The sequence below is a fragment of the Ixodes scapularis genome, unplaced genomic scaffold, assembly GCF_016920785.2.
Source record: "Ixodes scapularis isolate PalLabHiFi unplaced genomic scaffold, ASM1692078v2 PGA_scaffold10__122_contigs__length_95168666, whole genome shotgun sequence".
NCBI lineage: Eukaryota > Metazoa > Arthropoda > Arachnida > Ixodida > Ixodidae > Ixodes > Ixodes scapularis.
Window position 1 is genome coordinate 30,808,368 of NW_024609836.1, and position 21,900 is coordinate 30,830,267.

A 21,900-nucleotide genomic window follows, 5' to 3' on the forward strand; every position below is an offset into this window, starting at 1 on the left:
GATAGGTGTGGATATTTTATCAAGAATTATAGGACAACATTAACCAACTAAATCGTCATAAAAAGCCACGCTTATGAGAGGGAATGCAACGTCTTCCAGGACTTCACGCATTAGCACAGGTAGCCATCAAGGTTCCCACGACTCCGGTCAGCATGGGAAACTTCCTCTCCACTAAAATTTATTTTATCGGCCTAATGATGTGTTCAAAATTGGGCTCATTATTCTTGTTCCACACAATGCATGAACGGTTTTCAGCTTCACCCCATTAATATTTACCACTTTAATAAAAAATAGTTTTCATTTTTGCTATAACAATGTGACGTGTTGGGCTAGTTGGTTTGAGGCAAACATCTTGGAAATAACCAGCGGCAAAGAAACTAGGACAAGAGTAAAGGAACAAACATGACAGGACGGCGCTGAAGTAACAACTGTTGTTTATTACACAAAATTGGAAGGAAGCTTCTTGTTTTCTTCCTTCCGATTTTGTGTAATAAACAACAGTTGTTAGTTCAGTGCCGTCCTGTCGGGTTTGTTCCTTTACTCTTGTCCAAGTTTCTTAGCCGCTGTTTATTTCCAAGACGTTTACATTTTTGCTATGTTAAACTTTTTTTTTTTTTTATCAACATGCGAATACAAATTGGTATGAACTGCTATTCTTTATTTACTCCAGAGCTGAACGAAACCGTTCCGGTTTTCGTTCCCCGAACCGGAACGAAAACCGGAACGGTTTTGTTCCGGTGTTGCGTTTGTCACACTCATTGGCCTGTCACTCAAAGTTTCCACAAAAGCAGCTTTCCTCTCTCTCTGGCCCGTGGCTTCGACATCACCGCATGCAACTAGTGGGATAGAGAATAGTTACATTGTGATTACTAGAGCTGGCAGAAGACACAGGTAAGAATATTGTGTATGATTACTATATACACCCCTTTTTATTCTTCTCAAGTCTTAAAAAGTGCAGCAAACCCAAAAGCTTATGTAACGGCATCCACAACTTCGGGTTCTTCGGCATCAAAGTATTTCTCCTCTTCGTCGTTTTGTCTCGTCTTGAGGGAATCGTACTCGGCGTTGTTGTCCACGGACCTGGCCAGAAAGTGACACTGTAAACGCCAGTTCAGACGACGTTCGGGAAATGTCCATGGAGACCAGCAGATTTCGCACGCACCGAAAAATTTGAATTCCAAATGTACATGCCTGAAATTTCAGGTGTGTACATAGGAAACATACATACCTGAAAAAAATAAACATAAAACTTCTTGCAAAACTTTGTTTTGCAAAAAGTGTTATACCTATTTTTTTTTTCTTAACTTGGAGGTTGTGAACTTCTAAAAATTATGCGAAAACGGTGGTCGTGAATCTCCCATGCCCTATGCGTAGCACGAGTTCTGCCTCTTTTGCAGGTGTTGTGGTGACGTCAGAATGCCGTGCTCTGATTGGAGGATAGCGGGTAAACCTAAAGGCAGCTTGCTTTATAGTCTACCAACTATCCTTCAATCGGAGCTGGGCATTCTGACATTACCACAACCCATGGAAAAGCAGCAGACAATCTTGCGCTCCGCGTACCAGCCTGTTAGTTGTCTGCACACCGGTTTGCGAGCTTGCTTCCGGGTGGCTTGTTGAACACAAAAACGCTGAGAATGCCGTTTTAGAAGCTGGCGACAAGCAGGATAATCATAATAAGTAGTAATTTCAGCAATATATACAAACAATGACCACTTGGGGAGAAAAAGCTCACAGATTTGTGTGCAGGCGACAAACGTCTGGTATGGGACATTACAACGTGCGACTGTCGTTCTTCCTCTATTTCTAATACCTCACCACTGAGTTGAGCTTTACAAAAAATAGATGTAAAACTTTGCGAAGCGACGTTTGCGTGGCAAATTTTAGGTGTGTATGTTTTAGGATTCAAAATTTATTAGGCATGCCAGATCTGCTGGTCCTTACGGCTGCTCCTGTACACTGCGCAACACTGTTAGCACAAGCACGAGATTGGCCATTTTTTGCATTTTACTTTGAATGGGTCTGAGATTAGTGTCCCATATGAGTCATAGCAGTTCTTCTAGTCTAAGAGAAAAAGGGGGGAAAGCGGTGATCACCTAGTTGCACTAGCAGGGTCTGTCATACAGTGTACAGCAGACATAATACTGTAGAGTACTATAGTCCGTGTCACTAGTGGCGTGCAGTACAGGCGAAGGCAAAGCCAGGCAAGGGGAGAAAGAGCAAGCACTAGGAAGGCTGGAGAGGAGAGAAAACTCCTAACATTCCTAGTGCTCTCCCTTTCTCCCTCGTCCTCCTCTCCCATCCCGCCTTCCTAGTGCTCGCCCTTTCTTTCTTCGCCTGGCGTTGCCTTCGCCTGCACTGCATGCAACTGGTGACACTAAGTATTGGCAAGGAAATTGAACTATAGGAGACGCTCTGGCCCGTTTGTCGTCCCACACCTCTGTGTTCACCCAACACAAGTCCTGTGGACATGCCCACAGGCCTTGTGGGCATGTTCACATTCTAATGTAAAAATGCTAATAATAAACAGTGACGTTTGTTGTTAGTGCCGGATCTCTCCCGAAAGCAGTCGTCAGAGAATGCAAGCTTGACCCACTTCGGCTTTCGTGCTGAGCTGGGCACTGTGCATGCTGCATGTTCATGCAGGCCGGAGTGGTAACAAAAGAGCCCCTCAGCCCCCTCAGGCAACCGGAGAACATGAGCTCCTGGCGAACGCTCACGTGGCGTTCGGTTAAGTCAGCCAGGCGCTGAGTCATTGTTATTTGTTGTCCCCATCTGTGTAGTTCTAAAGTTAGCCACTTGGGGCACCACGGTCTGATCCTCGTAAAAAAAAAGACGAGTTTGCTTTTTTTACGAGAGCAAATGTTCTCCGGTGTTCATCTATTTAAGAGAAATCTGCGTAGTTCGGCAATTTGCTTCGTATGGATGCTAAAAACTGACTATCAGTAAGAAAAAAAAGCTAATAAAAAAAAACAGTTCAAACTTTATTTACACTTTATATCATATTGCATTAGTGTAGCTTTTGCAACTCCTTTTTTTAATACAGTCCGTAAAACGATGTGTAAAGCCTAAAAAAGCCACCCCGTACATGAATATTCAGGGTACTTGGACACGGGGAGTTAGGGCCTACTCACTCGTAGTCGTAGTCATGGTCCTTGCCAGAAAGGAATGACTCGTACATTGTGTTCATGAACTCGCTTCTCAGCATGGCTTTCTCCGTTGCAGAGACAACGGGTGCGTCGGGCTCGTCACACTCTGGAAGAGAAAGCCGGTGGCTACTATGACAAATGACTGGGCCTACAACAAACCTTCGAATACCTCTGACCGCCGAGGAACAGAAATAAAAGAGAGTGAAAGCAGTGTTTGAAAGACAAGTGAGCCTTAAAGTGCACATAGGCTCATTCTCAGTCAGTTATCCACGGGAGGCTTCGAACTTTCTGGTCACAAAGCTTTTCTCGTTTGCAAGGTGAAACGTCTATCGCAGTTTGCAAGACAGTCACATCTTGTGTTAAGAGCAGTGTTGGGGACAACGGCATTACCGGTAATGCGCCACTTTTCTCGGTGACATAGTAGCATAGTCATTCCATTTTCAAAACAGTAACGAATAACCTTACGTTTCTTATTTCGAGTAACGGACAACATGGCTACGTTCCTCGTTACATCTTCCCAAGGCTTGCAACGTCAAAATCAGTAAAACGTCTCGATTCATAAATAAAAAGTGATAAAAAAGTAACATACCTTACATTTTTGGCGGTGACGGTAATGCATTCCTTTTGTTTGCCGGTAACGAGTAACATACCTTGTTACTTTTTTTTTCGATAATGACTACAACACTGGTTAAGAGCTTAGTCACTGACAGAATGAAAACGGCAGGGTGTGTAGTTCAGACACCCGGCCTCCAGCACATGCTTGACATTTTTACGAGCAAAGGAGTCAGCCACTTAACAAGGTGCGAACATTAAGTTGGGCATTGTTTTGAAAGTCGTAAGCATTGTCCTATTTTTCTACGATACTTTTTACATGTGGCTTGTGCCCATCAACCACAGTTACTTGGGTTCCTTAGCTTTGCTTTGCCACCTGGCACGGTGTCGGAGGCCACGCGTAATCTTCGAACAGTTTTGGCAACAAAGAGGACGCGACCCGACGTACCTTCGTCTTCGGAGTCCGAGTCGTTCTCCTCGAAGGTGGCCTCCTCGACGTCCTGTTGCTGTCTCCTGCGGCTGCTCAGTTCGTTCCGGTCGATGTGGTGCATCAGCAGGCCAGAGAACCTGCGCAGTGGGATGGACGGGAACCGGTGATACAGGAGAACTCACGAGGGACACCGTCAGGAAAGCAACAATGGATCCGGAAACCAACACTTGTGAACACCCTTCGTTCGGAAACTGCAAGACTCGGAACAATGCACACTACGGGACACTGTGAGCGCAAAGACGACTTCGGTGCTTTGTTGTGTTTATTTCTAAAGGGCAGGCATAAAAACCTACCACTGTGTTTAGTGCCCCAACCGAACGCTCTCCACCACAATAGTAGTTTTGATGACAGTCCTTGAATACTGAGAGAAAAACAGAACACCAGCAACGACTGGTTTGCGCTAAGTGTTGCAGAGTGTACCATAACATCACGGCAGATAACACAGCCATGAAAGATAGTCCACCTCTATTTCCCATCTAATTTTCCGACACTAATAAAGCATGGCAAGATAAAAAAAAAAAAAAGAATTGTGTCGCCCGAGTTGCAAGTAAGAGACAGTTCGAAGAGGCTAGGAAAAGCTTGGCTGACCTTGCTATCTCTGAACCCGTCCTCGATTCCACCGATAATGCGACAAAGAATGAGTGCAAGTCCACCGCCACTATTTTGTACCACCTTTTTGTGCCGCCTTAGTTTTCTGTCTGCATTTTCAAGCAGTCGAAGGTCGCTATTTCAGGTTTTGTGACCACAAGTTGCAGCAGATTGGAGAAAACTGTAAGCGTGCTAGTTTGAGCTGGTCTGGGTGCAGCTGAGCCCCAACAATCCTTTAAAACAGGAAAACAAAAGGGCCAGCTCAGTGCTCGAAACTTTGTATTGTCTCTAAAATAATGTACCGTGTGTGGTCTGATTTATTGTAAGCAACGCATAGTACATACACGCGGGCCAAGCTCGGGCTTCAACTAAAGTTCGCTCTCGCGTGTGTCGCGGGGACACATACTTTGTAAGTTGTTTAGAACACAACACGAACCCATTAAAAATGTCAATCTGAAGAAAACACAAAAATATGGGGCTGCAGGAGGAAAACAAAAACGGTGTGTTCATCGCATCTAAAACAATGGCCCCTCGATTTTCGCCCGATGACATCATGGAAGTGACGTGTTGTCGCCGGTCGCGACCCTGGCAGTGGTAGAGTGGCAGGGTTGTATGTGGCAGACGCCTGCTCTGCTGCAGGTTGCTCTCTAGATTCACGGTCCACGGAAGATCCAACGGCCAGGAGTTGGGGCTCCGTGAAGACGACACACGCATTTGCTCATGCTTTCTGCCGGGACTTCTAGCTGAACCGCCAGGACCACAACGTCCAACAACGGGGCACACCGGCTTCCGTGACGTCATTTGTTGCCACTTTGGGACCCCCTTTGATGTACGGGTGGAATAGGACGCTAAACATACCAGGCTGACGGCGAATTCGCACGGTTCTTTCTGCGCGCTCTCAAGCACTCTTTCCAGAGCGTGCGAAATCGGGTGGTTGAAAGAGTGCTGTGGCCTGATCGGGTGGTTCAGTCCGAGGGCGCCTCTCCCTCTCGGAGCACTCCCTGGCACTGCGTCTGTAGCCGTCTGAGTTCGGAGCGGCGCAGGCGTCACGTGGTAGTTGGACGGTGATCACGTAGTTTTGTTGACGATGGCCAGCAGTGGTCTGTGGTGGTGTGCGGGGTACGGCATGATGGCGATTGATACGTGGTTCTACAAAGTGCTTGTGCATTCGACGGTGCGAGGATTACAACGGACGGGACAACATTCGTTTGCGACCATAACAGGAGAAGCCGACGAGTGAAGTATTCCCAGTGCGTTCACGAGATCGTTCATCTCACGGCAGTGAAACCGCTAAGCCTAACCTACGACGAAACAGCTCGCAGAGCTCGCCACTGTTTTACCGGGTTTTGTGGTCGTTCAAGAAATTTTAGAGGTTTGATAAAAGTGTGTTCAAAGGTTTGTGTTGTAAAATAAAGGGAGAGCCGAATATAACGCACTGTGATTTGTGTCACATTGCAATGCTTGCACAATATTTCGCCGTGAGAAAAATGTGGTTTATTAACTATTTTATATTTGCCTGCTCTGTCGTACGCATGACCGCTATCGCAGCGCGTTCACTGTCGAAAACGCGATGAGTTGACAACTGTTTCCAAGCCTTGGCTTTCGTTCCTTTCTGCAAAAAATCAATTCGCATACTGCTGTCTTCTTTCTTTTACATGCCAATGCGTAAAACAATTTACGTCACAACCGTTATTTCATCATGTTGCGAGCGTAAATTTTGCTCAATCGTCCACCGTAAGCTGTAAGATCGTGTCGTTTTTAATGCATTACCAATGTCAGAAATTTTAATTCCGTGACTGGTCTGAGAATCTCGGAGCGCTCTGAAGCCAGTAGTTGTGATCGGCTGAAAAGGATCCCGAGTAGCTCTGGCGGCGAGGAGGGGGCACTTTGCTGAATCGAGGTCAGTGGAGAGAGGCGACCACCCGAATTCACCATGAGATGCGTTCCAGGCACCTTAATCTCAAGGAACACAACCAGGGGTTTTCTCTTTGGTTAAACTGTGCTGCAAACAGTTACATAAAATAATAATAATAATAATAACAATAATGCATTATTTGTTTGATATTTCCAAAACAACCAGCCGGTCAGGATATGGTGGCACATAAATTAGAAAACAAAACACAGCCCGGGTTAATAATCGTTGAGAAATGCGGTTCAGGTTAATAGCTGAAAAGATGCAATTCAAGCTCCCTTTTAAACGCAAGGAAATATGAAGATACGTTGACATTCAAACAATTCTGCATTTTTACTAATGGTGAGAATTTTGCTTGAAAGGATGGGTAAAATATACACAAACATCTAAGACAAGAGCCGGCAAATGGAATTTCAATGACGACGGATTGCTATCTACAAGACCGTGAACCACTTTGTGCAAATATAATACCCCGGTCAGATGGGGTAATTTAGTGTGCTTCAACTGACGCCTTTAGAGCCATTTGTGTAGTGTGCCACACAGCTTCTGCCTGGAGAACACACTCGGCTTCATGTGAGTTTGCTTCTTCTTCTTCATCTTCTTTTTCTTTTTTTTTTTTGGCTTGTGATGGTCGATCAGAATCATCCAATTGGCATAAATATTGTCAATTAAGATAATGTTGTCCTGTAAGGTGTCTTTATTAAAAAGAGTAAACATTGCTGGGACATTTATACCCTTAACATTTAAGGTGTCTAATAGTACTTTACCTATCGTTATTGTCATCATTTCAAAGTGAAACTAATTTATCCCGTGTGACACGGAAACACTTGAAATTAGGAATGCAGCAAACTTTTGTCAAACCTTGACTTTGGATGTCGAACCTCAAGGTTTGACTGGTTTGCGGAACCATAGAGCTCGTGGGCAACCTGGCGATTCCAAGCGGTTGGCCCAGGCTGCCCCTCCGACAATCATAAGTGGTCATCTTGACCACGAGGGGGCCAAGGGCAACTGGCCACGCGAGCGGCGCTCCGCCGCTGATAATAGGCCGTCGCAGCGGATGCGCGGGGGCTGTTGGGATCGCGGCGCAGGCGATAGCGCTCATTAAATGTTTACGTGTTGTTGAACCGGCGTGCTGTGTCATTCTCCGAGACGGGTAGCAGCAAGGGAAATCCCACAAGCTTTCACTAAAGTTCGCAGAAATTTGACTTGTGGACAGCGTTGCCCGGCTTTTATGTGAATATTTTAAATTTTGAAAAACCAATAATTTAGAAAGTAGTTCATTTTATGTTTTCTAAAATGGTTACCAACATTTACATCATAATAAAGCAAAAATATGCACTTTCAATGCTTTCATTAGTTAGTAATGTGAACCAGCGGTGCCAATACACTCAACAAATCTTGCACTTTTTTTCCGCCAGGTGGAGTCAGTTGACCTTCTTTCTTTTTTGCACATGTGCACAAGAGTCAAACTTCAGCCAAACCTTTGTTGAACATCATGTTGAAAGTTTAAAAAAGTCAAACTTGATCCAACTCGAACCTGGGCAGGGTCGCGACATCCCTAGTTGAAATGACATTTGGTGAGCTGAGAAGCACAAAATTAGCCCGTTTGACAGGGGTAAAGACCTCAGAGGCAATTCTTCTTTATGACAAGTCATGTAAAAATAATTAAAAAAATCTCTCAAAATATTTGTCATAAACAATGTGAATTAAGCCTCTCTGAACTTTTTCTGTCCTTGCTACATCAGTTTTCGTCAGTGAATTTCATACAGCTCTACAAAACTTGAGCCTAACACAGAATAAAGAACAAAACAAGCAAATGATGCACATAAGATTCCAAAAGTAATGCATCAGGCATGATGTGATTCCCAGCATTCAAGAAGCAGAGGTAACAATTTGGGTGACGTGGTATGAAAAAGAAAGGTACTAACTGTCAAAATAAACACCTAGGTCACATATTTGCTGAATGCATTCAATAGAAGTATTGCCAAGTAGACGTGAATAAGAAATGCTCTCGCATTTTCTACATATTATCAAAATTTTTGTTTTGCCTGGATTGACCACTGATAAGTTACCAGAACACGACCCTGAAATGCGTGAAACGTCATCTTGTAAAAGAACACAGTCATTCGCCGACTGAATTCTTAAATACAGCTTGATGTTGTCTTCAAATAAGAGAAACTGTGCATTCCTTACATACGATTCAATATCACTAATAAATATGAGAAAAACAAGTGTTCTCAGGTTTGACCCAAAGTTGGTACAAAAACCTCTGATAAATTGTTCAAGACACACACATTTTTCTGACTACCATTCAGATAACTACTGAACCACAATAAAAAGCAGCAATGACGCATCATACAAAAAAAGCTTGCGTAGAAGCTATTTGTGGTTTAGCTTATCAAAAGCCTTCGATGAATCAAAATAAACAATATTGACTTGCCCTCGCACACTAACCTAACCTAACCTAACCTCTTTCAGATCCATTCTGAACGGTGCTCAGTTCTCGAGAGAAGAAAAAAGAAATGCAATTATAAATCCGTATTTCATAAAATTTTGAGAAAGAACACAATAAGTGTACAGGGCGGTAATTCTCTACCTCAAGACGCATCACCAGCTTCGTGTATTGGTACGACATAGCTTTTGCATATACTTGGGAAGACACATTTTCTAAGCGGAAGATTAAATACATGATTTAGTGAAGGGTCAAATAAATCGGCACAGCTTCTTACAATAAAACTACCTAGGTATTAAATCCGCACCCACGGACGCTTTGGCTTTTTTTATTGCCTCCAAAATTTCGTCGGTATCAACTTGCTTGACTGAGAAAACCTTGTTACAAACAGTGTTACCGATGGAAAACGAGTTTTTGGGTCATCCAAAGAATAACGGTCGCTAAAGTAGATGGCATTGAGACGAGAAAGAAAACACGACAAACAGAAATAGGACTTTCTCCTTTCCCTCACTTCCCGAATGGTAAAAATATGTGGACTTTGTACACGCTTCTTACGGCGCACAGGACTGTTAGTGATTATGAACTGCCCCTGTTCTGCTCCTGAATGTTTTGTTTGCTTTTTTTTGTTTTCGAATATTTTTGGTGATTGGGTCGAGGAAATTTGGGAGGAACCAAGAGGGTACTCTGGGAAACCCAGGGATTCCCCAGTGTACCCCCATGGGTTACACAAGCTTTCCTAGACAGCACCTGCCCCTAAGTGAAGAGGTTTTTTTTCCAGCTTAGGCACCATTCTAGCAGATCTGAACTAACCTGCGATCAGTGTTGGGAATTACTTAAGGTACTGCTTCAAGTAGGTTTAGAAAACTTGTACTTTCCTTGAAGTACATTCTCTGAGTATGTACTTGTACTTTACTAAAGTATTCTAGAGAGTAACTCTTAGGCGCCTGTTTCCGGGTGGAGCGGCATTGCTGTTTCCGGGTGGAGCGGCGTTGCATTATGGGACGTTTCCCCGCTAAAGATAGCGGAGAAATTTTCCCGCTAAATTTAGTAAGGAAATTTTCTTGCTAAATTTAGTGGGAAAATGTTTCCTCTAAATTTAGCGGAAATCCTTCTCCGCTAAATTTAGCGGGGAAATTGTTATGTGGCCTTAACACCAATTCAGTTTCCCCGCTAAATTTAGCAAGGAAAATAACATCACGACTTCGTGTCACATCACCCATGAAGAAATTTAGTGGCAGGAGGAGAGGAGGAGGAAAGGATGAGAAAGAGAGAAAGAGGAGGAGGGGAGGGCACAGAGGAGGAGAAGGGGCATACCCTCCCCTGCTCGTACGCAAGAGCGGCGCTCTAGTTTCGCATTACAGAGATATGTAAATGTCTCATTTTTTTCTGGTACTTTTCAACTCCCGACTTCTAAGTACATTCTCTATATTTAATCTTGTTGATTTTGTATCAAAAAATAATGCTCTGTCAATAAAAAAGTGCCTCGTAAGTTGATTGCGTTAAATAGTTCGTAAGTGAGTAAAACTACTACTACTCTGTGGCCACTTTACAGTGTATAAGGGAATGGAAGGGTATCAAGAAAGATTGCGCAAAAAGTGCTTGTACTTTACTTTGAAAGTACATTGTACTTATAGTACTACATTGTGCCTTGTGTACTTACTACCTCACTTGAAGTATACAACCTCTGTTACTTTGTACTTTACTTCCAACTACTTTTTAGATGTACTTTACCCAACACTGCCTTGGATGTACCACCATGTTCCATACACTCCATAGTGCATGCATTATTATTTACGTTGTAGGCTTCTGCATTGCCTTATTTGCATCGACGCTGACACTATTAGGGGTTCCCTGGCTGCTGTTCAAGTCAATCAGGGGTTCCTTGAAAAAGAAACATGTTTCAGTACCCCTGTACTCCTCTGCACGAGTTGTTTCAGATGTACAGCCTATAGCTGTCAGTGTGGAAACCGCCCACACATGCTTACGTGAGGGTCGAGTAGTCCATCTTGTCCAGGTCTTCCTTTTCCTTCTCCGTCATGTAGCGCCCCACCATCTGCTCGAAGAGAAGCGGGTTCCTCCGGCGCACTTCCTTGTCGCTGAAGTAGTCTCCCTCCGACTGGAGCCGCTGCAGCGCCTCGTAGCGCCGGTTCTTGGTCTGCACACTCAGGCCCCTCTGCCGCTTTTTCTCCAGCTCCCGCAGGTAGAAATCCACTTCGTAGTTGGTCCTCCTCAACGGCTCGAAGTAAGAGGCGTCCTCGCGGTACAGGTACCTGCAAGGTTAGGCGACACCATGGTGCAAGATGCTCTCTAGGCGAGGACAGACGGCACGGCAAAAGCTGCGACGCAAGCGGACAGCCCGTGCCGCCAGCGTTTCCGTCCGCCAGACGACGCAAACGATAGGAAAAAGGAACAAGCAAAAACAAAGAGTGCCTCATTGTTGTGGCCCCCTTGCGCACAAACGTCGCAAATTAAGCCAACAAAGAACTTGGCAATCGTAGCGGTGGCACATCTTAAGAGACGCACTCTCTGCTCAGCACGTCTACCCTGACCTCGACGGACGCTGGCTTGAGCACTGGGCCAGAGTCCTCACCACTTCAACGCGATCGTAAGACTGTTCTTGCCGCCATCAAGGCACGAAACAAGGGTCAATGACGAAGTTGTGGCTAAGCAAGCCACGTAGCACAAGTGCCAAGTTTCACATGATGCGGAACACCCAAAAAGCAACTTTAAATACAAGCATCTTTCCCACAGGAAACCACCACAGGCTACCACTAGTCACTTATCGAAGAGTCTTCTTGTGGCATCGCATGGAACCGAATTGAGGAGAGTTTACCTGGCAGCTGCGACGCGCGCGGCGTCCACATCTATATATTTTACACTGTGGGCAACACTAGCTCCGCAGGTGATTTCTACCTGGAGGGGCTTGCCATCCGAGATGCCAGGATCCTGCCAGATTCTATAAAGTTTGACCTAATTGATTTGTCCGAGTCAATCAAAGATGTTGCCAGAAAACAATGCGTCTAAGAGGGAAGAATAAAATGTGGAAGCACTTTTAGGTGTGAATTTGGATGAACAAAAGGCATTCCCTTTTTGACGAGAGGCTGGGCCCAAGCCCAAATATAAAAAGTGTTCCAACTGCACCTCAGAAATACATCTCCAGTTTGCACCACCATTTATAAAATAGAATTCGCAGTTCTGTCTCAATGAGGTTGGCAACCGGGAAGAGTGCCGCTGCACCAAAAGAAACAAAAACCTTTCGAGAACCAAATTAATGTTTTGAGCACTCTGTGTGCTTGCACAAATTAGAGGAAGTTGCAGAAGTATGTGACTGCAATCGGCATTTGCGTGGAGCAGTGGCTATCAACATTTGGTGATTCATTGTTTTCACTCTTGACAGCAGTTCCATTTCTTTGGAAATTCTTGTTCAAAGAAGTCATGGGGTAGACTCCGTTCTTTTTACTTGACCGAGGATGAAGGCACGAGACTTGAATTTCCCATACACGAGCGCCATTTGTTTTGTATTGCGTGTATTTGCTCATCGACTTCATATCAGTGACACCATTTCAGTTGCGTGTCGGCTTGCATATGCTACTTGTGAACAGAGACAGCGTGGCTTCTAAAATAATCTTCCTAATATGAAAAACTTGACAAAAACAAACAATTTAAAAAATGCACCATTACCCTTAAGAACGCATGGGCAGCCTTGCACCAAGTTAACACAGCGAGTAGACAGTACCACATGTGCAGCCATATGCTCGAATGGTTTCGTTTAAGCTGTGCAAGGGTGCATTTGTCTGCCTACATTGCCTTCCTTTTTCACCTGCTATTCCTCCTAAGGATGCATGCCTCAGCATCAGTCTATTTGCTGCCCTTTTTATGTAGGCTACTTTAACCAGTTTTCTTAACCATGAATGATACCAGGCATGTGCCGATCAACAGCGTAGTGCAGAACACACTAATGTTGCTCGTAAGAGCTTTAAGCCTGGCTCAGACACTTGCATTAGTTGCGTTCGGAATGATCGAAATGACAAACTCACTGGGACAATTGTTTGCCGTACACAATGTGGCAAGTGATGCAAGTAGCTTCGTGAAACAGTCGTGAGTGGGCACTGGCATACCGATTTGTTCTTGAGTGGGGGGGCAAACCAGACCCCCCTCCCCGGTCGCATATTTTTACTAGGGATGGGCCGAACTTTTGTGGAATCAAAATTTATTTTTACAAGGGATGGGTCGAACTTTTGCCGAGCTTTTCTAATGATTCGGTAATGATTCGGCAAAAATCCACTGTTACCAGACTTAACAGTGATATTTAATTTTTTCTCACGAAAAAAGGTTTTTTTTTTTTTCTTAACTTAAATACTACATGTAGTGCCTATTGGCACAGTTATGACTAAATAAGGTGATATTCTACAAGATAATTGTATCAATGTCGCTTTTCTTGCAGAAAGTGGCGTGACAACGAGGTTGGGTAGTAGCCGGCGCAGTCACGAATCACGCTACAAGAGTTTTGATTTTGAGGCTTCATCAGCGCACGCTTGCAAGTGTGTTTACATTGTTAAAATAAAGGCAATCACTGTGTTTTTACTTTCTCTGGGAGTCACCGTTTTGTGCGCAAAAACAAATGCAATGGTTGCTGAGTCTTCACCAGAAGAGATAACAATATTATAAATATGCATGTTTTTCGATTTGAGTCACTTGACGTCAGCTTTGCATGAAAGTGTGCATTCCATATTCACAACGTGCCGTTTTTAACCTTCAACATTCCGGTTTCTGGAGTTAGGACACACACGGACGTTTAGGAAGTTGGGGAGAGTTAGGAATGTCGGATGTGCAACATCGAGCATGATAGTTCTGTGTTTAGTTTTACGCAGATACATGAAAATCGCGAAATAATGCGAACTAAAAAGCAATATTATTCTATTTTGGTACAAACTACTCGTCAGCCGAAAACAGGATTGTTATAATAATAATAATAATAATTTCCTTTGCACATACTGGAAGGGGCCCATGTGGTGGTGTGCGGGGCTAGGCAGATAGATGAAAACCCTTACGCAGAGCTCCTGCTAGCCAAACTTGTACGTAGTTCAACTACCTTACTGAAGTTACTGTAGTTTAACTACTTTTCTGGGTAGTTTAGTAACTTTCAATTACATTTCTAATTTGGTAATTAGTAGTTTACTTTAACTACTTTGTGGAACGACCTCTACTCAAATTACAAATTAATTTCGAATTTTAGTGGTTGTTTTGCCTATCAACAGAAATAAGATGTTGGAAGATCAGCTGATATTGGCAGAGGGGGAAGCATGTGACGTAGAAAAGGGTGGGGGGAGGAAGGAAGTGATTTGGATAAATTAAAACCCCCGAAAATTTTAACGAGCCCCCCACTGCAACAACAGTGCTACGAGGCGCGGGGAGCGAACAGACACGATGCAAGAGAGGCCGAGTAACTGTGGGATTAGCGCCGAAGACTGGCGTTTCTTTGTATCCCGAAGCTTAAGAAGACTCGACCCATTTGAGGAAAGAGCTTGTTTTTGCTTCTCCCCAATGTAGGAATTTTTGCCCACTACAGGAGGTATACACACTACATCCTCACTCAAAGGAGGTAACAAAGTGCAGCACCCACTCTGAAGTTCGTCTGGTGCTCCTGTATAGCTTGTGCTGTCTTTCGAGACGTCATCTGGCCATTTCTGAGTGAAGTAAGGGCGGCTATAAGACCGATACAAATAAGTTCCTTATAAGTTGATTATGTTAAATAGTTCGTCAGCGAGAATAAAGCAATTACTCTAAGGTGTATTAGTCGCCACCATTTCCAAAAATAAAACAAGAAACTGATGCACCTCCGACTTTGCCGCCCTTTCCCAATACAAAAAGTGATGCACCTCCGATTTCCCCTAAAACAGTGCATTCCGGCCAATTAAAAAGAAAAAAAAATGCTGTATTGGGAATGAAAGGGCTTTCTGAAAGAGTGTGTTAAAAAAAATGAAAGCCGTTTACAACTCTCTGTAACGCCGAATTAGAGTGCAGCTCTTGAGAAGGAGGAGGGAAGGGTACTGAGGGTCACGTGTTCTCGGGAAGGGGGGGGGGGGGGTGTCACGTGATCTTGGGGGGTCACGTGACCTGTGAGGGGGTCACGTGACCTCCCAAATCACGTGACCCCCCAGACATTTTTCTGCTAGATTTAGCAAGGGAATTTTTCCGCTAGATTTAGCGGGGAAATTTTTCCGCTAAATCTAGCGGGGAAATTTTTCCGCTAGGTTTAGTGGGGAAATTTTTCCGCTAGATTTAGCAATGAAATTTTTTTGCTATATCTAGCAGGGAAATTTTTCTGCTAGATTTAGCGGGGAAATTTTTCCGCTAAATCTAGCGGGAAATGTTTCCACTAGATTTAGTGGGGAAATTTTTCCGCTAGATTTAGTGGGGGAATTCTTTCTGCCAGATTTAGCGGGGAAATTTTTTCGCTAGATTTACCAAGGGAATTTTTCCACTAGATTTAGTGGGGAAATTTTTTCGCTAGATTTAGTGGGGAAATTCTTTCTGCTAGATTTAGCGGGGAAATTTTTTCGCTAGACTTAGCAAGGGAATTTTTCCGCTAGATTTAGCGGGGAAATATTTTCGCTAGATTTAGTGGGGAAATTCTTTCTGCTAGATTTAGCGGGGAAATTTTTTCGCTAAATTTAGCAAGGGAATTTTTCCGCTAGATTTAGCGGGGAAATTTTTTCGCTAGATTTAGTGGGAAAATTCTTTCTGCTAGATTTAGCGGGGAAATTTTTTTGCTAGATTTAGCAAGGGAACTTTTCCGCTAGATTTAGCGGGGAAATTTTTTCGCTAGATTTAGTGGGGAAATTCTTTCTGCTAGATTTAGCGGGGAAATTTTTTTGCTAGATTTAGCAAGGGATTTTTTCCGCTAGATTTAGCGGAAAGAATACTAATGCACTTTTCTGAAACAGTTTATTTCCAAAAAACGATCGATTTCAAACCAGAACCAAGTCTTTCGGTGTCATCATCACCGGCACGAGGTATCACGTGAAAATTTTGCGTCCCTGATTGGATGCAGCCGCTTCAAACATATTCAAATCGCTCCGAGTTGCTTGCTTATTTCGAGCCGGACTCGATCTCAGCAATTCGTGTCGATCTAGGGAAAGCTAGAGAACAATCCGTCATTAACACCAAAATTGCTAAAAAAGATGCTCAATCTGAAGGGGGCCTCACGCACTCACCGCCCTCACGCACTCATGGCCCTCACACACCTCATGCACTCACCGCCCTCACGGCCCTCACGCCTCTCATGCCACTCACTGCCCTCACGCACTCATGGCCCCTCACACCCCTCACGCCACTCACCGCCCTCACACCACTCACGCGCTCATGGCCCTCACGCCACTCACTGCCCTCACACTCCTCACGCACTCATGGCCCTCATATCCCTTACCGCCCTCATGGCCCTCATGGCCCTCACGGCCCTCACCGCCCTCACAGCCCTCATGGCCCTCACTCACCCCCACACTCATGAATTTTCTTGGTTCAGAAACTCACTCACCCTCACCTCACCTGTGAAGATGAGGGTGAGTGAGGGCCCTCATGAGTGAGGTGTGCCGAGGTATGGTGGGGACATTTTTCCGCTAAATCTAGCGGGAAAATTTTTCCGCTAGATTTAGTGGGGACATTTTTCAACTAAATCTAGTGGGGAAATTTTTCTGCTAGATTTAGTGGGGAAATTCTTTCTGCTAGATTTAGCGGGGAAATTTTTCTGCTAGATTTAGCGGGGAAATTCACCCATAATGCACTGCGCGGTTACGCCGACGCCGCTCAAGCCGGAAACAGGCGCCTAAGAGCTGCGCTCTAAAAGTACTTCTACTTTACTTTGGAAGTAAATTGTACTTATAGTACTTCACTTCAAGTACATTGCACCCGGTGTACTTCACATGAAGTACATAACGTCCCATTTACTGTGTACTTCCAAGCAGTTTTTACACATACTTTACGCAACACTGTAAGCAATCAAACACTGTCTGTAAAATCAAGCTCAGGCAGTGCTAAACCTCAAAGGTGAAATGATACATCCGCAGTACATCCTTGACCAAAAAAAGTACACAACAATTAGGCATGCAGAAGCAGAACCAGCTATTAAAGCATTTCTGTGAAAACACAAGCCACTTTATATTCGACTAGCACAATTTCGCTAACGCATCAAAACCTATGTAAGTACTTACTTGTTAGCATAGAAAAAATAAAAGTAACTCCAAAAGTAATTCGCTACTTTTTTTATGGTAATTAGTAATTTACTTAACTACTTTCCATTTGAGTAATTTCTACTCTACTCAAATTACTTTTGAGGCTAATACTCAGTAACTTAATTACTTTTTTTAGAAGCTTGCACAAGTCTGCTGTCAGCCCGCCACCAAAAACAAAACAGACAAATAAATGTACAGAATATACACACTACAGAAAGTATGTAAAAAGGAAAGAAAAGAAGGAAGAAAATATATATCGCATTACAACGAGGATGCCAGCTGCATCCCATACATTCTGGCAAGCCCTCATGACGCTGCCCGGTTTGACGGCAGTGGGCTACGCACACTGAGCGTCATTGTCAGTTGTCAGTCAATGTTTCAACTACCCCGTTGCATCAATGGAAAGGTCAAATGAAAATCACGTTATCCAGAATGCACCGCAACATTTGTTGCTTGTGCAGTGGACTGCGTAAATTACTGGTCGATCTTCTGTTCATGAGGCAGAAAATATTGAAGAGAACCACAGTCGCAAAAGCTCACAAACGCACAGTTACCGTCTCGCCTACACCACACCTCGTCATAACCGCTGGTTCTTCTAACTGTGCGATGGTAACCGAGCGATGGTAACCCGCAGACATTTGCCAAATTTTCGCCAAATCTTTGCCAAACTTTTCTTTGAAATTTCGGCATGTGTGGAACTTTGCCGAATCTGAAGTTCGGCAGATTCGGTCCATCACTAACTTTTATGGCGCGTGTGTGTGTCTGTAGGCATTGAAAAAGAGGCGGGGGAGGAAAGGGTCAATTGTGTATGCGCATTGGGCGCTTTGGTAACTGACTCCTTCTACGGCGCAGGCTATAGACCCCTTAGCAAATACGCTCACGCCGGATTGGCTGTTCGGCAACGCGCGGGAACTTGAATTTCGGATTCAGACGGCTCGTGTATCGCTCGAAGCGCGTTGACTTACCCCCGCGCCTGCGTTCACGCCGCTTCGCGGCGACATTGTGCGGCTGCTAATTACAAAACTATTAACCCACTTAGCCCCCCTTACCCAGCCCCCCACCCCCCGTACACGCCGCTTTGCGGTGTCTAGCCGGTAACCCAAGCCCCACTGTCCCCCATGCACCTCCGTAAATAGAGTCCCATACGATTTAGTTTAGCGATGTTTCGTCAACAACATTCAATTATTTTTTTTTTTTAATGTTAATCGTAAAAAAGAAATGTCGTAAAAATTGCCAAAGGCCTCAACAAAACAAAATGTTCGAGGAAAGGACATAAAAGAAGTAAACCCACGCCATGGATAGAACCCAGATCTGATACGTAGGAGGCAGTCACCTTACCACTAAGTTACGCTACCGCCTCGGAAACTCACATTGTAACCGCTGCCTATGTTGATGGCGGCAGCGCCTATCTCCACAAACCAGCCAATCCGGCGTGAGCGCCTTTGCTAGGGTTTGTATCGCCTGTGCGTTAAAAATATGCCCCCGCGGGTCGGGGGGCAATGCCCTAGGTATTCCTTGGGTGCCGCCGGCCAGTGTTTGCCCTGCCCAGTGGCGGCTGTTTCAGGAAGGGGGGGCAAAACAATGCCTTGCCCCCCCACTTTGAGACCTGGGGGAGCAAGCGCCCCCCTTGCTCCCCCCCCCCCCCCCCCCCCAGTTGGTACGCCCATGTGAGTAGGGATGTCGTGAACTTGCCAAGGTTCAAGTTCGACCAAGTTCAAGTTTTGTGCGCATGCGCTAAAATTTAAAAGCAAACTCCACCTGGAGGGGGACAAGTGTAATATTTGTTGGGTGTATTAGCATTACTTGTTCACATTACCAACTAAAGAAAGCATTAAAAGCACCTATTTTTGCTTTTATGTGGTGTTAACATTGGTAATCATTTTATAAAATATAAAATGAAGTACTGTCCATAAGTCTAACTTCATTGAACTTAGCAAAAAGTTTGAAGGTACCAATTTGGGCCAGTTGGTTCATGATCACCTAAGGAAGCGCAAAAATACAAGGACGAGGAAGTAAACAGACAAGAGCGTTCAACTACAACGCGAGCGTAAGCAGACAAGGTCCTCTTGTCTGTTTACTTCCTCGTCCTTGTATTTTTGCGCTTCTTTAGGTGAAGTTTGAAGGGTTCGACAAAAGTTTGCAACATCCCTAGTCGTGAGTCACAGTTGTGCTGGTGTTCCCGTTGCTGTGGTTGCTGTGGGGACGCAAACGTGTGCACCAGGCATTAGCTATGCTTGGCATATTCCTATGCTTTTTATGCTTTTTAACTCCTAAAAATCTCGCAGACGTGAGAACTGTTCGGGGGATGGTAGTGGTGGGGTGGGGAATTTTTTCCCTTTCCCTTGTACAGTTTACATTCATTTTTTTTGCTTTATATTTAGGCTCTTTCTCTCTGCCCCGAGGCGACTGCCTACAACACCCAGCTATATATTCTTGGCTTGTGTCTGATGCCAGAGCAAAACAAGAGCTCCGGTCGACATCACGGTGTCTAACAAATTGCTTCTCTGACATTCCCCCATTTTTCCCAGGTTTTCCCTGAATATTTAGATTAAATTATTTGACCATCACAAAAGGAGAAAATACAGAGGATGGACTTGCAGCAGCTCTTCGGGTTCTTACCCCTTTAATCCGGCGGTGACTGCAACGGCTGCAACTGGTGATGCCTCGAGCAAACATCACCCATGTCACCGCACGCCATACCCTCTTGGCTCATTGTGTGCCACTGCGCTGCCCACATCAGTCTTTTTTTCTGATTAATGATTACTTGCTTAAAAATTCTCAGACTTTTCAAGCTGCTTTGAAATTCCCCGGTTGGTAGACAGCCTGTATGTGCTTTCAACGACTGCTCTACTTCGAATAATGTAGACAGTTGGGCGAGTTGCTATAGACTGAACATGGTTACAGTTGCGCAGAAAAAGGACCGGGACAGAGAAGAGGAACACGTAGACGACAGGCAAGCGACAGACCTCGAGAAACGCTGGAGGAAGAGTGCAGTGTTGCTGTCGAGGATCTCCTCTGCGATCTTCCGCTTCTCCTCGTACGTCAAGTCGGGTTCGTTGCGCTGCTGGTGCTTGAAAAAGCCGTCGGACGCCGCCACGGTGTCCAGGATTTGTCTCCTCTGTTCGTCCCTGTCCATCGGAGCGGCCTCCGACTCGGCTTCTGCGGCAGAATCGTCTACGTGCATCGCGCTCGGGGATTCGGGATCTTCATCGGTCTCGAGCTCGGCCATCTTTGCCTGGGACGCTTGAGGAGTGTTTCGGTTTTGCTCACCACGTCATCAACGTGGTGAATTAAAATTTAGGTATGTTGTCAAATCTAACTTTAAAAAGAAAAGCTACCACAACGTACTGTTATGAACGGCCTACGAACGTTGTAAGCCGCCATGTTGTTTTGGTGTTGCGATGATACCGATGATATTGATCCTTTCTTGAGGCCTGTTGTGCCTGTGGCACGCCACCTTCATTTTATCATTTTTTATTAACTTTAAGTATTAGAAAACAAATATACATTGTATCACTTTGTTATAACATTTTATTAAACTAAACTTTGGTTTGTTGATACAATCAACCCGCTCCGCAAATGCGGCCACCAGAGAGCCATCCTGCGATACAGAAAGCCGACGTAGCTGAAGTTTGTAGCGCTGCAGAAGCTGGGCGGCAGCCTGCTTGAGGAAACGTTTTCTGGTCATTCACCATCATTCGCAGAATATGTGTTTTTTTAACCGCGTGCAAACGGTGATAATTGCTTTTGAAAACACGTGGAAATTTTTACGAAAGAGCCGCACCGCAAGAAAAAGGCATAATAACTCGTCAAACGCAAGTTGCGCAAGTCTCGCCGGACTCGCGGCGTTATCAAAGCTTTCTTGGTGCGTCTCTGTGCATTTGCACGCTTGGATACCGATCAAGAATCGACGCTGTGGGAAAGTTTTGGAGGTGTGGCGCGCGTAGGGATGTGTAGATGTCTTTGCTGCATACATATCGGCCACGGAGTTTTGGCAGTTCTGGGTCGTGCAGCTGTTTCGGCTAGTTGCAACTTCGCGTTCCCTCTCCCATTTTGAGCGTTGAATAAAGCTGTGTGTCGGCTCTCCTCCTCTCCCCGGAAATGCCAAGAAAAGTTGTCGAGTGTAGCAGCTTCGTGCTAGTCAAATATCAGGCTGCTTTGGATCACAAGGCAAAGCGGTTTACAGAACACACCGGTGGCCCATAAGGTCCAATAACATTTTACTACATTTTTTTCTCGAGTTGGGAAAGAGTCTAACTCAAATGTTGTTTTTTTATGTTGTGTTTATTGGAACTGCTGAACGCATCAAAAAGCACAATTTGTTTTGTTTATTCAAATAATTGAATACTTACTGCGAACTGTGGCCTCATACGATTACTCGAGAATTCCACCATCTCGGTCTGTGCTTATTCGCACGTGCCTCTAACTAACGTATATCCCACTCCCCCCCCCCCCCCCCCCCCCCCCGAAAAAAAAAAAAGAAAAAAAAGTGGCATTTAAAATGTCGAACGACGTTTTAGCAAACTCCG

At 44.7% G+C, this 21,900-nt stretch overlaps 1 protein-coding gene across 1 annotated transcript; it reads right to left on the reverse strand.

Moving 5' to 3' along the window:
* Positions 1–910: 910 nt before the first annotated feature.
* On the reverse strand, positions 911–20,795 carry LOC8034057 (coiled-coil domain-containing protein 97). The gene is made up of 5 exons (XM_002407520.5): positions 20,338–20,795; positions 11,126–11,410; positions 4,147–4,265; positions 3,132–3,252; positions 911–1,080 (listed from the first exon to the last, which is right to left on the reverse strand). Exons 1-5 carry the CDS (start codon positions 20,598–20,600, stop codon positions 972–974), a joined length of 897 nt encoding a protein of 298 aa, XP_002407564.3. The 5' UTR covers positions 20,601–20,795; the 3' UTR covers positions 911–971.
* Positions 20,796–21,900: the final 1,105 nt, after the last annotated feature.